The sequence below is a fragment of the Glycine soja genome, chromosome 18 (assembly GCF_004193775.1).
Source record: "Glycine soja cultivar W05 chromosome 18, ASM419377v2, whole genome shotgun sequence".
NCBI lineage: Eukaryota > Viridiplantae > Streptophyta > Magnoliopsida > Fabales > Fabaceae > Glycine > Glycine soja.
In genome coordinates this window covers 53397925-53415319 of record NC_041019.1, presented here as the reverse complement: position 1 = coordinate 53415319, position 17395 = coordinate 53397925, and the positions used below count along the sequence as shown (strand labels likewise).

The 17395-nt window shown below is 38.9% G+C and overlaps 1 protein-coding gene across 1 annotated transcript in view; it reads right to left on the bottom strand.

Annotated features, from left to right (window-relative positions):
- LOC114397610 (BEACH domain-containing protein C2-like) overlaps window positions 1–17395 on the bottom strand; it is a 63239-nt gene that overhangs the window by 12047 nt on the left and 33797 nt on the right. The window contains exons 9-16 of the mRNA XM_028359728.1: window positions 14232–14313; window positions 13747–14073; window positions 12811–13376; window positions 2799–2883; window positions 2493–2687; window positions 1190–1735; window positions 973–1116; window positions 89–547 (exon numbers count right to left, since the gene is read on the bottom strand). Of these exons, the coding sequence (XP_028215529.1) occupies window positions 89–547; window positions 973–1116; window positions 1190–1735; window positions 2493–2687; window positions 2799–2883; window positions 12811–13376; window positions 13747–14073; window positions 14232–14313 (2404 nt within the window). The remainder of the gene's footprint in view (window positions 1–88; window positions 548–972; window positions 1117–1189; window positions 1736–2492; window positions 2688–2798; window positions 2884–12810; window positions 13377–13746; window positions 14074–14231; window positions 14314–17395) is intronic.

Here is a 17395-nt window from a genome sequence, read left to right as displayed (position 1 = left end):
TCATTTCAGTATCAAGGGATGAATTCACATGTATAACTCAATGTATCTTTGACAAAATACCACATTAAATAAGGTCCATAAAACTTACTTGAAAGGTTCCCCGTATGACCTTAAGTGGTCGGACCATTGATGACGGTAGCTCAAGAACAATTCTTTCATCAAGTTCACTGGGTACATACCCAGGTGCAATGGCTGAAGAACTCTCGACAAGGTCATCATCACTTGCATGTTGAGTAGCACCGGATTCTAAAGCTTCCTGAACAGATCGATCAGCTGTTTCAGACAGTCTAGTCTGATTGTCTCCTTTATCATCAACATCACTGACCCTAGCATTCAAATTCTCAATTTCCACCTGTTCTTCATCTTCATTGGCCGTCTCCAATGAGATTGCTTCTGCCGACAAAATTGGAGTGCGCTGGTCATTTTTCTCCCCAGAATAGTCCTCATAATTGGCTGCAGAACCTAAATGGTCAGAGCCATGGTAATTCCTCCTCAAACATCTTCTCATCCTTGAAGAACTTTCCATTAAATCTAGCTTCCAGAAAACCTATAAAATTATAAAATATTTAGTTATTCAAATGAACTCAAATATTTTGCTATCTGATGTATTTTTAGTTTTTTTTTACTAGAAAAGGGAGTACAAGCAGGCCAGATAATGCATCCTCCAATTAAGGCATAACAAGAAAAAGAGAATAGAAAAAAGCAAAGCATAAGATTAAAGAAGCAATCCAATCCTTTGCAAAACCAAAGGCCCCCATATAAATGTCAGGCACACAACACAAAAAGGCTGAAATTTGTTTTCAGATTTTCTGATTTTGTCACAGAAATAGACAGCAAGAAACACAATACACATCTCCTTAGAGTCACTTTCTCATTATATCTCAAAAATAGAATTTATGGTAGAAACGGATGAGATGCTACAAAGAATGTGAGTTTGGTAATGACAATGTGAAGAAGAGTATCACAACATACACAAGGTGAACTGTATAAATGATCTGCAAAAGGCCCAAAAAGACTTCTCATTTCTATTAACTGGTGAATAAGTTTGCGCCATGCACGGACTCCAGTACTGATTCGATGCCGAGCAATTACATCTACATAAGCACGCCTGTCAATCTGGCAAACAAGAAATATTTATCATGCGGTTTCTCAATAATCTAAACTCCATAGAAACAATTAGAAAACAAACCTCAGACCGTTGCATATTCCTTGCTAGGGCAAAACTGGCAACAAGAACAGCGATATATTTATAAGAAAAGGCATTAAAGTCTTTCCCATATACCGCCTTTGTATCAACGGGGTGCAAACATTCCATCCAGGCAACTCCCATTGCTTCAGAAATATTCCATCTCTTAACCCGCTCCATATCACTAGCATTCCTCCGCTGTGCAGATGTGGCCATTGCAACAGCACTAAGACCTCTTCCAGAACCAATTTTTGCAAATCTCTCAAGATCACGAGCAGCTGCCAAAGCAGCAGCTTTTGCAGAAGCTTTGTCCTTTGGAAGGGGTGATGTTTTATTAGGGACTTCTGAAGGTTTTTGAAAGCTTGAAAACGTAGTGAGTTTAGTCTGTTTTCGTTCCATCAATGAAGTATCACGCCTAAGATGGGAAGTTGTTGCAGGAGCACGGTTTTCACCACCTGAAGTACCAGCTGCGACCATAGCCAATGCCATTGAAGCAGGTGGAGATGCAAAAGCAGCAGCCCAGGCTGGAGATATCATAGCAAGGGCGGCCTGAAAGAAATATCAGTTAACAGAAGTAGCATAACGGAACAGAAAATAAAAATGACTATGCTGATACAATGAACTAGGACAACCCATTCCCATTAGAATATAAATACTTTTAGAAACACTATTCATTCAAGTCAAATTACATATTTGCCCACATTCTCTTGTTATTTATCAAGCTAAATTACATTGTTCATCAATACAATCACATGAATCTCTTCTTTCACTATTCATTGAATTCATACTATAAATATTTCCAACCTCTAGTTTGCTTAATTTTCGTTCATACAATTTTTTTTTAATGTTATACACTTTGTACAATCACATATTCACAAAAGCAAACCATATTAATTGTTTATATATATCACAAGACGTGAGATATATAATAATATAATTTTTATTATTAAAAATAAGATAAAGATTATACAATTAAAGAACAAGAATACTGATGTTTTAAATTGTCGAAGGATTCAAGTTATATGAACTATCTGACAAACACTAAATACATAATATTTTATATAATCAATAATGTAAATTGATGCCAAATATTTTTAAGAAAACCAAAAATACCAATTTTCATGTGATTGTAAGTATATATATATATATATATGAAATTTAACATACGAATCATAAAATGAATATTTAATAATTTTATCTTTATATAAACAACTTATAAATTGGTAAATAGCCTATCCATGCATTGCACAGGGTACCAAACAAGTCACAAGCACATTATGTTTCATGCACATGCGAAGTGAAGTACCTCAATTGGCAAGGAATCAGCAGCTAATGCACGATCATCTGCAATAAGAGGATTTGAACCATCAGCAGTAGCAAGCTCATGAATGCCAGCCAAAAGGGGACGCCACCTCCTTAATACAGCAACAAATGGTGGTAAAATAGCTTCAAGGTACTGTTTACGAAGAGGTTTTTGATCTCTGCTAACAGCATGGTATACCTGACCAGATGTTGTACAATGGTAACTACAATGGTTGTGCACAGAAAGACAAATGACACAAGTTGTGCACTACAAAGTAAGAACGAAAATGGACAAGCTGATAACACGAACCTCGGAATAAAGCACGCAACATGCTACCAAAACTCTTTGCCTCTTAGAATCAGAAATTGGCATGTTGAGAACAGGTGAGAGAACACTGTTCAAATTACAAATAATAAATAAACAAAACAAGATTAACCCTTCTTCAATACCATCAGTCAGACTGTTACAAATTGGAACTGTTCAAATGAGGCAAATAGAAAAAGAAAATTATGCTACTAATAACTTTTCTATAACCTTGTCTTAATAAGAGATTTATTCTATACTCCCGAGGGTAGCAAATGAAGGAAGTTGATACATATTTGTTATAAAAGAAAAAATTCGTTAAGGCAGACAGAACAAAATTGCAAGGAATTTGCAGGGTTAGGGATACTCTGTAATAGATTTATTCGCAGTTGGCAACTGAACCGATATAAGTTGTGGTTGCACTCTTCTCTAACCCTACTCTATATTGTTCTATTTGATTGTATGTTTGATTTGCTGCGATTTTATTCTGATTTTTTTTTTGAAAGGCAAAAGATATGATATATATTATTCATAATAAACACAACAGCACCAGAGGTACTGCTGGTGATTTGTACATAGGTGCAACACACAAAAAACAGCCCCCCTCCAATACAAACTGAGAAATCAGCTATAAGCCCACCACATATGCTAGATATATGTGACCGAAATTATCCAAAATATTCCACAATGTTGGACGACCAATAGTTGAAGGAAGTACAAAATTTTTTGTCTCTGGACTTTAACCATGACCACATAAGGAATAATGCATCTTCCATCACTTTTGGAGGTTCAAATCTCTTGCCTTGGAATATCATAGAATTCCTATGCTGCCATATTGAACTTGTTAATGCAATCCACCATCGACGCCATCGAATTTGATTTTTCCCAGCTCCAAAGCCATCACAGAATTGAACATAATGAGTTGCTGGAGAGGCTGCAAGGGGTCCAACCATCCGACTCCATCTCATGGATTCCCACCATAAACCATTAGTGAATTTGCAGTTGAAAAACAGATGACCAGCCTCCTCTTGATGGGATCTACATAAAGGGCAAGTATGATCTTGAATGGATACATTTCTTTTTAGAAGATTGTGTCTAGTGGGTAGTCTGTTTTTGATAATTCTCCAAGAAAAAACCGCAGCTCTTGGGGGTATGTTAAGCCTCCAAATTGTCTTGTAGATATTGGCCTGAGGGAGATTTCTGTTGACAGTGATTAGCAGTCTGTAGGCTGACCTAGTTGAGTATAGACCCCAAGGATCAGCTGTCCACCTCAAGGTGTCCTTCATTTGAGGCTGAATCTGTGCATTATTAATTACTTCCATAAAAGCCACAGCTTCATCCTGTTCATGATCAAATAAATTTCTTCTCCATTTTAAATCCCAACACCATAGACCATGAGATAAGCTACCCATATTGCAGATAGTGCTGTTCTGCTGCCTACTGATGAGAAACAGCTGATTATACTGCTGTTCCAGGTTAGAATCAGTCCCCAGCCATTTGTCCTTCCAGAATTTGACTAAGCTCCCATCCCCTACCTTCCATTCCATGTGTTGAATAATAGGGCTGAAATCAGGCTGCTTAACTAATTTTCGAAGGTCCTTCCACCATTGAGAATGCCAAGGTCTATCTCTGCCATTAATAAGGTCTGCCCAGCCACCATATTTGGATGTTAGAATTCGAACCCATAGCTGGTTTTGATTAGAGGATAAATCCCATAGCCATCTTCCCAACAAAGCTACATTAAAACTAGTAATATCCTTAATCCCAAGGCCCCCAAACTCCTTGGGAAGGCAGATGCTCTCCCACTTTTCCCAAGCAATTTTCTTAAGATCTTGAGACCCCCCCCATAGAAAATTTCTTTGTAAGGAGGTCACTTTCCGAACTACTTTTTGGGGAATTTTGAAAAAAGATAGGAGATATATTGGTAAAGCAGTCAAAACTGAATTTATCAATGTTACCTTCCCAGCCATTGATAGAAATTTCTGATTCCACTTAGACAGCTTTGATTCAAATTTTTTAATGAGTGGTTCCCACACCAGGCAGCTAGAAGGCTTAGCCCCTATAGGAATCCCCAAGTACTGAAAAGGAGTCTCCATGTGTCTGCACTTGAGAAAAAGAGCTGCATCATGAACCCAGTTGATATCATCTCCAAATATCCCAACACTACTTTTGGAAAAGTTAATCTTCAACCCAGATGCCATTTCAAAGCCCCTAAGCATGGCCTTCATCACAATTACATTGTCCCATACAGCTTCTCCCACAAAGACAGTATCATCTGCATATTGCAGAATGTTTACTGGCACCTTCTGCTTTCCTACTAGATAACTACTGTATAGACCTTTGGTTAAAGCTGTCCTCATCATACCATTCAAGCCTTCTGCCACAATATTAAAAAGTAAAGGGGCTAGGGGGTCCCCTTGCCTCAAACCTCTAGTTGGGGCAAATTTCTTTGAAGGGCTACCATTTATTAGAATGGAAATAGTAGCTGATTGATTGCATGCATTGATCCATTTTCTCCATTTGAGGCAAAACCCCATTCTGTCCAGCATATAGTCCAGAAAGGACCATGAAACAGTGTCATAGGCCTTTGCAAAATCCACCTTAAACACCAGGGCTGGTTTCTTACATCTTTTAGCTTCCTCTAATACCTCATTGAGTATCAAAGTTCCATGAAGGATGTGTCTATCCTTTATGAAGGCTGTTTGTCTCTCATCAATGAGGGCAGACATTACTTTTCTTAACCTGTTAGCCAATAGTTTGGCTATTATTTTATACATACAACCAATGAGGGAGATGGGTCTGTATTCATTAAATGATTGTGGATGGTTTGTTTTAGGAATTAAAGCCAGGAAGGATGCATTATTACCCTTAGGAAAGCTTCCATTAGCATGAAACTCATCCACAAACCTCCTAAAATCTGGTTTTAGAACCCCCCAAAACTCCTTAATGAAATTAAAATTGAATCCATCCGGCCCAGGGCATTTATCTCCACCACAACTCCACACAGCATCCTTGAGTTCAGGATCTGTAAATGGGGCAGACATCTCCTCCCTTTGAGAGCAGGTAATGGTATTAAACTGGACCCCATCCAAGGTAGGTCTGTCAAACTTTTCCTCTGTGAATCTGGCAGCAAAGAATTTTACAGCTTCTTCCTTAATCAAATTTGGTTGCTGAACCCATGTGCTTTCAATGAATATACCTTGGATTGCATTATGATGTCTTCTGAAATTAATGGATTTATGAAAAAAGGTAGTGTTATTGTCACCTTCCTTGAGCCATTTAATCCTTGATTTTTGTCTCAAAATTGATTCATGAGCAAGAGAAACCTCCCACAATTCCTGCTGAATGGACTTCATGGTCTTAACTTCATCTTCCCCCAAAGTTCTGTCCTGGGCTAATGTATCAAATTGATGCAGCTGCTGCTTCAATTGTTCCACTTTATTCTTATTGATATCCCCATTCTCAAAGCTCCACTTTTTTAAGCTGGATTTTAAGTTCTTCTGTTTGTTTTTCAACACAATACTCCCCCATCCAGGTTGCATATCCCCACACCAGACTTGCTTAACCAATGCTTGATATTGATTGTTTTTCAGCCAGCAATCCATCACCCTAAATGGCCTAGGACCCCAATCCACCATATCAGTTTTCAAGAGGATTGGACAATGATCAGAATAATCCCTATGAAGCACATGTTGAGATGAATCAGGCCATTTAGCTAGCCACTGATCAGATGCCAAACATCTGTCAAGTCTACTCCTCACAGAACCATTTGGCCTACACCAAGTAAATCTGCTGCCAAAGCTTTTGATTTCCTGAAGCTCCATGTCTGATATCCACTCATTGAAGCCAGCACTATCATGAACACCCACAGTCCTTTGAGAGGAACCTACTCTTTCTTCCATACTTCTAATACTATTGAAATCCACAAGGAAACACCACGCACCCTCAGGATTAGAAGCTTTTAGCTGCTTCAATTGTTCCCACAATTCTCTCTTCCCAGCAATATCACATGGGGCATAGACATTTACAATGTACAGATTCATATTTTCCTTAATCCATCTCCCTACCAACATTAAAAAATTCGTGCCTTTCACCCTCCTATCTACCTCAAAGGCTAGATTATTCCACATGCATAGAAGACCTCCAGCAGTGTGAATTGAAGGAACACTGTCCCAAGACACATTAGCATCTCCCCATATATTCTGACAAGCAAGCTTAGTGATAATTTCTTTCTTTGTTTCCTGTAAGCAAACTAGGTCCACCTTATGCTTTAAGTTGAGCTTTCGAATAGCAGCCCACTTCACCCCCCTACCCAAGCCTCTGCAGTTATATGAGAGAATTATCATTAATACATTTATCATCTCCCTTCTCTGCTACCATGTCACTATCTCTCTGCTCCATGTCTACCAAACATCCCATAAGCTGCTGAAAATCCCCCCCACAGGTCATCCCCATTTGATTTAGTAACTCACATTGTCTCTCGGTAATTTCTTCTTTTTCTTTCACTGATAAAGCAGAATTTGTGTCTGTCAATAACTCCTGTTGGACTTTTTTGTTTTTGCACCACTTTCTCCTGGAATACACCTGCAGACCATTGGTTATAAGTTGTTGTTGCTGGTGGGGGCTATTGTGTTCCTTCAATTGGGCTTCAGGGGTGCAAGGCCCAATATGGTTGTGAGCCTGTAACTCTGAATACTCATAAAGTGGGGTGTGTGGACCGTTGTGATGAAAACTACTCTTCATATTTTGACCAAACCTGGGGACATCCTCCTCCTCAGAGGGGCTATCTGCAGAGGCTTGAATAAAAGAGCTGGGACCTGCCTTGGTCATTTGAGGAAACCTTTCACGTAAATTTTCTGAGTCCACTACCTTTTCATTAACAGTTACAGGATATGGTGGCTGCTGATCTTTGACCATTTCAAATTGTTTCCTGTTTGGGCTGCTTACGGTATCCAAGGTAGACGTTGTAACCAACGTCCTGTCGGGTGGGTCATTACCCATTGGATCCTTGTTGCACAAATACCCAGTGGGTAAAGGTGGTGACTGCGTGTCATGGCGTTCAACGATAGGGTCACCAACAGGTTCTCCGGCGCCCCTTGACAGAGGTATCCCTGTCGACCATGAACAAACAGTGTCCATGTCATCATCTGCTACATCGGAAAGAACTTCTTCAGATGAACCCCAAAAGCTCCTCCCATGGCGGTTACCGGTTAGCTCCATACCCCCATTTTCTTCGACGATGTAGACGCAATGACTCATGCCATCAATCTGGACGAGCGTGACGTGCTGAATTAACGGCGGCCACGGTGTCCTAACCAGGACCCTGGCGCGATCTAGACGCTGCATGTGCTCCACATCGTCGTCAACGTCGACGAGATCACCCACTTCCGCCACCATCCTACGCATATATTCCGTCTTCCACGCAAGCACCGGGATACCCCAACAGCGAATCCAAACGAGTCTGGTTTCTGTCCGCAGCTAGGGATTCCACTTCATCAGTGAATAGAACAGTGATGAAGACTGTTCGGTCTCTTCTCGTATGATCTCAGCTGCTCTCTTATCTGATAGGCCGAGAAGAAGGGCCATATCATCACCCAGGTATTTGGCCGAAATGCCTGGACCTACATGCCAAGCTACTTCCTCTTCCAATCTTTTGAAAATCTCCAACTTCTTCAGTCTACCAACCCAGACGTTTTGATAACGAACCTTGTCTTTCTCCGAGATGTTCAACGAAAGCCTAGACCATGTTCTGTCATCACCAGCAAAGTGGTTGTCTTCCCTACTCGAGTGATTTGACTTCTTTAACGGCGACACCACTACCTCTGCGTATGATCTTTTGGTTGTTGTGCACACTGCGGCTCAGCGAGAAGCTTCCCCCATACGTACATTTACAGCCATGGCCGCCTTTTCACCCGTAAGCTTGTGTTGAGTTTGTTCCTTCATCGCCTCACCACGTCCGTATTTGGGGATATTAACGTGTAATTTTAGCCCCCGAATGAAACTATTATCAAGGTCTTTTTCAACACTTCTCGCATCTGCTACTCCTTTGAGGCGAACAAATCCGTATCTCCTCCCCTCTTTGTTCCTCCGGTTGGGGATAAAGATCTCTTTCACTTCCCCCCACTAACAGAAATGGGTCCACAGCTCCGCCTTGGTTACCTCCTCCGGAAATCTGGTAAAGTAAAACGAGGTCATGTCTACACCTTCCCTCCAGTTCCTCCAAGAATTTTGCTGTCGGCGCCCCTTCCCGCCATTTGCCTGTGTGCTCGTAACTCTACTCTTCCTATACCTCACTGTTTACCACTCATACACATTATCTCTCGAAGGCGCTTCATCATTCTTTCGATTCCTCATAGTGTTTCGCTCAGTGACATTGATCCTCTGTCTCACGTTCTCTCTCTCTCTCTCGTTTTCACCCTCTCTCTCACGCTCTCTCTCATCTCTCGTTTTACTCTGATAATTTGTTAAACAAATCAATTTGGGGCTACTCTCTTCATCTCTTTTTATTATTCACGATTTAGAGTAATTGTTTTGAGAAAAGTAAATATTGACAATTTGATCATGCATGCATGGTCAAGATTTTGAACATAAGTAAAGTGACTCTTTTTAGACAGTCATGTACTCATTTGAACTTGAATAATTACTTATCCTGAACATCTCCGTGCAATAGTAATAAATAAGGCAATCAGGATTCAAGAAATCACAGAAATGGCATGGTTTTCAATAACCAGCCTTTTAATCCTGAAAAGGTCATGGATGACGCCTTATTCCACACTTGGTCCTGGCTTAAGTGTGTGGAGAAGGGCTTCCAACTGCATTTTAATTTCTGGTCAACTAATTTGAAGGATGCTTTTTCCTAGAGGGGCTGGGTTTGTATTGTATTGTGGCCTGTCTATTGATTCCTCCTAGTGGGGTTTAGACTGTATATGCCTTGTCTTTATCATTGTATTTTCAGTACACCTAGTACTGAATTTCATATATAATATATTGATATTTTCCGTGCAAAAAAAAAAAAAAAAAGGATTCAAGAAATCACAGTTGCATATTGGTCATGTACATAAAACACAAGATCCTAGAATCACCCATTCCTAAGTGTTTTAAGATGCAAATAGAAAAATGGAGTCAGACAAAGCAAAATTCAAGTGCAACAAGAATGCATAATATGTTGCACCTATCCAATAAGAGAGTCAAATGTAAGAAAGGGTCAAATTAGTTTGTTTGTGCTGTCTCCCATGTTTTCATCCTATGTTCTAGACTAAGCTGTTAGATATGTCATACTTGTATCATGCTGTCTAAGTAAATTTGAGGTCCAACTCGTGTTTTAGGTAGCAGTGTTAAAAAAATCCACTTATATAAAATCAATCCATAACCAACCATATGCAAACAACTTCAAATCAATTTTAATGGATTGGTTTTACATCCAAATCCAGTTTTTTGGATTTTAAATCCAATCCAATTATTTGGATATGGATTGAATATTTTATCAGATTTTATTGGATTCTCAAACTTTATAGCATTCCTCAGAAAACAACCTTGGTAGAGGTCAGCCCAAAGCAGCCTCAATCAGCAAAAAGCAACCTCAGTTGAGGTCAGCCAAAAACAGTCATGGCCAAGATCAATCATAATAACCCTAACAGAGGTCGATCAAAAACTGCCCTAATCAAGATCGACCGAAATCAACTTTGACCGTGGTTGACCCAAAATAACCCTAGCCGAGGTCGACCAAAAATAGCTATGGCCGAGGAATCGGCCAAAAACAACCCTGGCTGAGATTGGCAAAAAAAAATCCTAGTTGAGGTCGACCTGAAACAATTATGACCAAGGGATCGACCAAAAAAAGCCTTGGTTGAAGTCAACCCAAAATAACCCAAACTGAGATTAGCTAGAAACTACCCAATCGAGATCGGCCAAAAACAATCATGATTGAGGTTGATCGAAATTACCCTAGTTGAGGTCGGCTGAAAATAACCTAGCCGAGATCAGCTATGAATTACCTCGACCGACGCCAACCTAATAACGCCTAGTTGAGGTTGGCCAAAAATAATCTAGCCAAGATCTAACGTAAAAAATCCTGACCAAGGTCATTTAAAAACAGTCTAACCAAAGTCCGCCAAAAATAACCCTAACCGAGGTTGATTGATAATTGTTATGTATTGGTATTATTTGGGATTAAATTATATAGGAATTAGTAATTTTTCTCCCTTATTACTTCCTTTTTGTGCAAATAATTGGAATTTTAACATCATTTTAAGTTTTTGTGCAGAAAATATTAAAAGATGATGAATTTATGATGCTTGGTGAATAATTGACACACAAAAACAAAGTGAAGTCCAAGAAGCAAATTGAAGATCTGAAGTTGCTCGCTTAACGCATCTCAGGTGCTAGCGTGTCGCACAGGCTTAGCAGGCAAAGCACGCTTCATGCCAGGAAGATAATTCTGGAAAGTGAAGGCGTGCTTAGCGCGAGACATGCGCTGAGCGCAAATATTGTCATACTCGCTAAGAGCACGGCAAGCGCGCTTAGCGAAAAGGTTGTGTGAAAAGTAAGTTGATCTGCACGTATAAAAGAAGTAGAGAGAAGAAGGAAAAACACACAGAAATTCCAAAAGAATACAATTCCTTATAGAAGAGCAAAGGCTAGAAGAAGGAGAAGCAATCATTAGGATTCATTGCTTCCTTCCATTCCCTTTCTTATCTATTCCCTTTTGTATTGATAATCCTCTTGCAATTGTAAGGTCTCCTATGGCAACGGGAGACTAAACCCCCTTTGTTGGCAACTTAGCAGTCAACTACTTTAGATATAATTTCTCTTCCTATCTATTTAATAGTATTACCTTTTGCATTATCCTTTATTGTGCTTAATGTTATTGTTTATGCATTGATCACCCATTTGCATGGTAAGTTTTAGGGGTAGTGTTGAGAACCGTTATTTTCTAATAGAATTGGGAAAGGGTATCTAAATAAAGTCATCACTCGGGATAGGTTGATTTTGTTTAGCCTGTTATACATCTCCAATCTTAATGCAATTTATTGTTTTATCTCTACAAAGGGATATGAGAGAGAAAATAAATAAATTAGACTCTTTCACTCAAGGGATCGTGGTTAGAGTATATAAGTAGATGCAGGTGTAAATTAGAATAATTATAAATAAAAAAAATCTTTAATATTACATAAAAAAGTAGCTATTGAAGGCTAAATTCTCAACATTCTCATCTCGTAATTTTCCTTCTACAATAATATTGGTTTCTCTCGTCATTTCTATTTTAATTAAGTAATTTACTTTTATGTTTGTTTTTTTTCCTTGTTTATTTTAATTCAATTTATTTTACTGTTTTCTTCACAACCTTTCAAACCAATTTAATTATTGCTTGAAAAATTATATATTCACCTACGCAAGTACAAAGTCCATGTGAATTCGACACTCGGACTTTCGTTTTAACTTTACTACTTGTGACAATTTAATGCCCTTGTCAATAGTCTAACATTGACCAAAAATAGTCATGACCGAAGTCAGCTAAAAGAAGCCCTAGCAAAAGTAGGTCAAACAAATTTATGGTTTAAAACTAGATTTAAAACAAAAATGGCTTTGAACTATGAACCGATTTTAAAACCATTTCAAACCGATTTCAAAAAAAGCCAAACCACTTTTACCTAAGTGGATATGGATTTTAAATCCAAACCATTTAATTGGGATTTGGATTGGATTTTCAAAAAGCCAATCCATGAACACTCCTGGTTTTAGGATGATAAAATTTTATTTGCTAGAACATAATAAATAAGACAAATTGGGAGATTCAATTTGGAAGACCAATTTAAACATAGGATAAAATTTCAAATGGAGGGAAAGCAAAAAGGTATATCTTAAGTACCACCTGTCGATCATAGGGTAAATAAGGGAGGGAAAAGAAGTTACTGTGCAGCTGGATCTTGTTCTTGTAAGGATCTTGTTCAATGGTCGTTCATCATTCATGGATCAAAAAATGAACTAAGAATAAGTTAGATTGAATCGGTTGCTTTACCTCCACAAAAGTGCTGACCGTGGTTTTCTTCCTTCAGACACTGCATCCTCAAAACTTGTATTTCTCATCAGCATATGATCTTCGCCATCATCATCTTCTCTCATCGATAGAAGAACCATTCGAAGCATGCACAAGAATGGCTGGTCACTGTCTAATAGCTGGTACAGAGCAGCCATCCCTCCCATTCCTGTACCTGACCCTCCACCTATACCAAGGCCACCACCAAGCCCAGACTCATCTAGCAATAATGCTTGGAGCATTGCCACCGACTTCTTCACCAAAGGAAGCTCAATCCAGTTTCCATTGGCATCTTTCTCAAGAGCAGACTTCCAAAAATCCCATCCACTCCCACCACCACCAAATGGAGCTTGACTTGGAGAAAGGCTGACACCATACCACAAACGGCTCCTATATTTCCAGCCATCAGCTAAATCCTTAGCACAGGACCCATATGACACAAAAGCACAAGAAACAGATTCGTAAGGCTCAGCTGCTGCTGCTGCAGCAAGCCTTTCCATCACTGAAGTAGGGATCTGACCACTTCCATCAGCCATTGAAGAAAGGACCTAAAATTATCATGACAGAATGAGTTTCACCAATATAAAAATAAATGAAAATGAGAACTAGCCAATGCAAATGAAATGAATAGTAAGGCAAATAAATAATGAAAACAAAAAAAATAGTCTACACATTTTCTTAAATTTGAAGAATAAGCACAGAAGTTAGAGATAAGAAGAAAACAGAGAAGGAATTGAAAAACAATAATTTATATTAAAATAATATTTGGAGAAAATGACAGCATGACACCATGGCATGGAGATAATAATTTTGTATGGATTTCGTATGAAAAAAAATATTTGGAGAAAATAAAAACTACACATCAATATTTATTTGTAACATGTATGCATGTCTGGTTTTAGATTACAGTATGCATACATTTAGAGGGACTCCCCCGGAGTCACTATCTAGTGATCTGCGATCATCCACAACTTCTGTTGATTCATCAATTGTCGACAATGGATTTGAGTGATTATTGGTTGCATACACAACAGAAAGCGGAGATGGCGAACTGTTTGGAGCACGCGCAGAAGAGGATTGTTTGTTCTGTAGTCGTAAATGATCTTCAACAAGCATAAGAATCACAATGGCATTCTCTACTAAAGCCACAGACAACTGGGCAGCATTCTCAGCTTCAGCCTTAGAATCTTTTGGTGACAAACCCTCAGCTGCAACACCAGCAGCAGCCGCAGCAATAATTTGAGTCTGCATCAAGTTTTTTTTTGAGTCAAAGATTTTATTAAAGCTATAAATGAGAGCACCAGAAATTGAGTCTGCATTAAGTAAAAGATACATGCAGTCATTATTGCTGTTTTTTCTTCCATTCTTCAACAAAAACGAAAAGTATAGATAACAAGATGTACCTGAACCTGCAATTCTCTAGCAGCAAAATCCAGCAAGCCTCCTAAGAGTCTCCTCTTAAAAATAGGTAACGATTCTTCACGTCTTCAAGACAGAAATTAACCCATAAAAGAATGATTATATAAATGACATGAAACAAATAACTGGAAACTTTCCATCAAAACAAGGGAATAATATGGTAGCATAGCAGGAGATTGTAAAACTCCTCAAAATTCTTCATAATCTTTACTTCAAACCTAGACTACAATCATCACTCTAAACATCATTTCTTCAAGTCTGTTTCTGGCATAAATTGTTCCTCTTAGAATTCCTAGTCAACTAGTGTGGAACATGTACCCCTATTGCTTCATCATCTTTCATCAAGAGTTGGCAACTTATATTCAATTTTAGAATTTACCAAAACCTGGTACAAACTCCAGTGGAACATAAATTTTTTTAAAGGTTCAGCATATTTTTCTTTAGCTACTACCTTCACTAGTATACAGCAAAATACTCCCTTCACTAGTATACTAGCTACTACCTTCACTACTATCATTTTGTGAATTTTGGTTTGTTTCAAAATATGCCACTTTAGAAAGCCAGGAAAGCATTAATTATTGTTTTCCCTAAACATACCCTTGTTTGTTAGTATCTCACTCGCCTAAAAGCTCATCAATTTACAATTACAACTATAGTATAATTCATTTAATAAATTTAATAGAAGTTTAGTTAAAGATTATTTTGTACCTCAAAAAAGTAAAGATTATTTTGTCATAGCAATTAATAATTTTTTTAAGATGTGTGCAGTTTTGTGCTGAGTATGATGCTATGAGTTATTCACACAAAAAAAAAGTATGACGTTATGAGCAGTTTTGTGCATCCTATTCCAAATCATGCCCTTCAGGGAAATATAATTCAATAGCATTTATGCATGAAACATGGCAAAGTGTTATTAAATAGTGGTTATGGTGGGCCATGTTGGAGCAGTTTTTTATAAGTGCCACTGTATGACAGTGGCATTGCGGGTTTTGTATGGTGGTCACCAGAAGCATGGCGTCCATTACGGCATGGGGGAAGAGGTGGTTTTGTTAAATTAAAAAAACAGGGAAAAAAAAAGACAAAAAGGAAATGGCCCTGTAGCCCGACCCGGCCCAATTGAAATAAAGGGTTTTAAACCCTAAAGAGAATGCACGACAGAGAAGGTTCTAAGTTCTCGTGTACAACGTTCCTGCTACTGCAGGACCTCTCCCTCCGACAGTGACTTCTACACTGGCAGCGCTTCTGCACCAGCAGCAACTTCACCAGCAACCTTTTCTGGCTCCGGCGACTGCCATCTCTAGTGAGTTACATTTTCTCAGTCTTTTTAGTTACGTTTTTGTTTTAATTCTTTTGTTTTATCTGACTATTCTTTTTAATACTGACCAGCAACTCTTCTTCCTTCCTAACAGAGTTGAGAGAATTTGAGAGAAGAGAGCAAATTAAGATTGAGAAATCTGATATTATTCAACCCAACAATAATCAGATTACAATGCTGTTTATATAGTTGGATAACTACCACCTATCCTAACTATCAACTAACCTGAGTTAGTTGATACAGCTGTTAGAAGTCTAAACTACTAACTATAAACTGACTGTAAGGGGGCTGGGGTGGGGGGGTGGGGGGGGGGGGGGGGGGTTGAAATGGGCAGCATTTAGAAGATTGGTCAAAAAAGAGCAGATAGATTTGCTATGCATCCAGGAGACCAAGAAGGAGCGAATTGAGAAGACGATGTGTCAAACACTGTGGGAGAACTCCGAAATTAGCTGGGAAATGCAACCTGCATGCAATACAGGAGGGGGTCTATTATGTCTATGGAGTGAGAAAACTTTCACACTGGAAAGGAAGGTCAGCGGTAGTGGCTTTATCTTGCTGGAAGGTGTGTGGGTTCAGGATGCACAAAAAGTAATTATAGTCAGTATTTATTCACCATGTGATATTTATCAGAAGAGAGTTTTGTGGGATATTGTTAGGCAGATGAAAAATTCAAATTCTGGTGGACTATGGTGCATACTGGGAGATTTCAACAACATCAGAAGACCAACAGAAAGAATGGGTGCCTGTCATAGGGGGATGGATGATAGGATTATGAAGGAGTTCAATGATTGGATTGCGGACTTGGAGGTAGAATAAGTGTCATGCGTGGGGAGAAAATTTACATGGTACAGGCCTAACGAGTCAGCCAAAAGTAAGCTGGATAGAGTTTTGATCTCTGCTGACACAATTTATTTTGGATTGGAACTTCTCCGATCATTGCCCCCATTTTGTTGAGATCTAAGAATGTTGACTGGGGGCCCAAACCATTTAGGATCCTCGATTGCTGGCTTCAGGATAGGACATTCAGAACAATTGTTCAGGACTGCTGGACAAATAATCAGCAAAGGGGATAGGGGGCTTTTGTGCTGAAAGAGAAGATAAAACGACTTAAGGTGAGGCTGAAGGTTTGGAACAAAGAACAATTTGGAGATACTTTCAAGAAGTTAAGAAGTATTGAAGCTGAGATGAACAAGCTGGAATCGAACACAAACGACAGACAATTATCTACCCAATAAATGTTGGACAGAAAAAAGCTACAGGAGGACCTATGGATAGCTGCCCAATCACATGAATCCTTATTGAGGCAGAAGGCGCAGTCAAGATGGATTAAAGAAGGAGATTGCAACTCACGCTTTTTCCACTTGTTGCTGAATTCGAATCGTAGAAGTAATTCTCTGACAGGGGTGATGATTGACGGATCATGGATTGATGAACTGGGAAGAGTGAAAGAGGCAGTTCTTTTGTTTTTCATGAACAGATTTGAAGAAAACGAGTGGGTTAGACCCAAGCTGGATGGGGTCAGATTTCAGAACATTGGACAACAAAAAAATGATATGCTGACGGAATGCTTTCATGAGGATGAAATAAAGACTGTTGTATGGGATTGTGGGAGCAAGAAAAGTCCTGGTCCAGATGGACTAAACTTTAAATTCATTAAGGAGTTCTAGCAAGTCATTAAACCCGACGTTGTTTGGTTTTTGAAGGAATTTTTGTTAATGGAATTTTTCCAAAGGGATGCAATGCCTCCTTTATTGCTCTAATCCCTAAGGTTGCTGACCCACAAAACCTTAACAAATATAGACCTATTTTGCTAATAGGCTGCATGTACAAGAT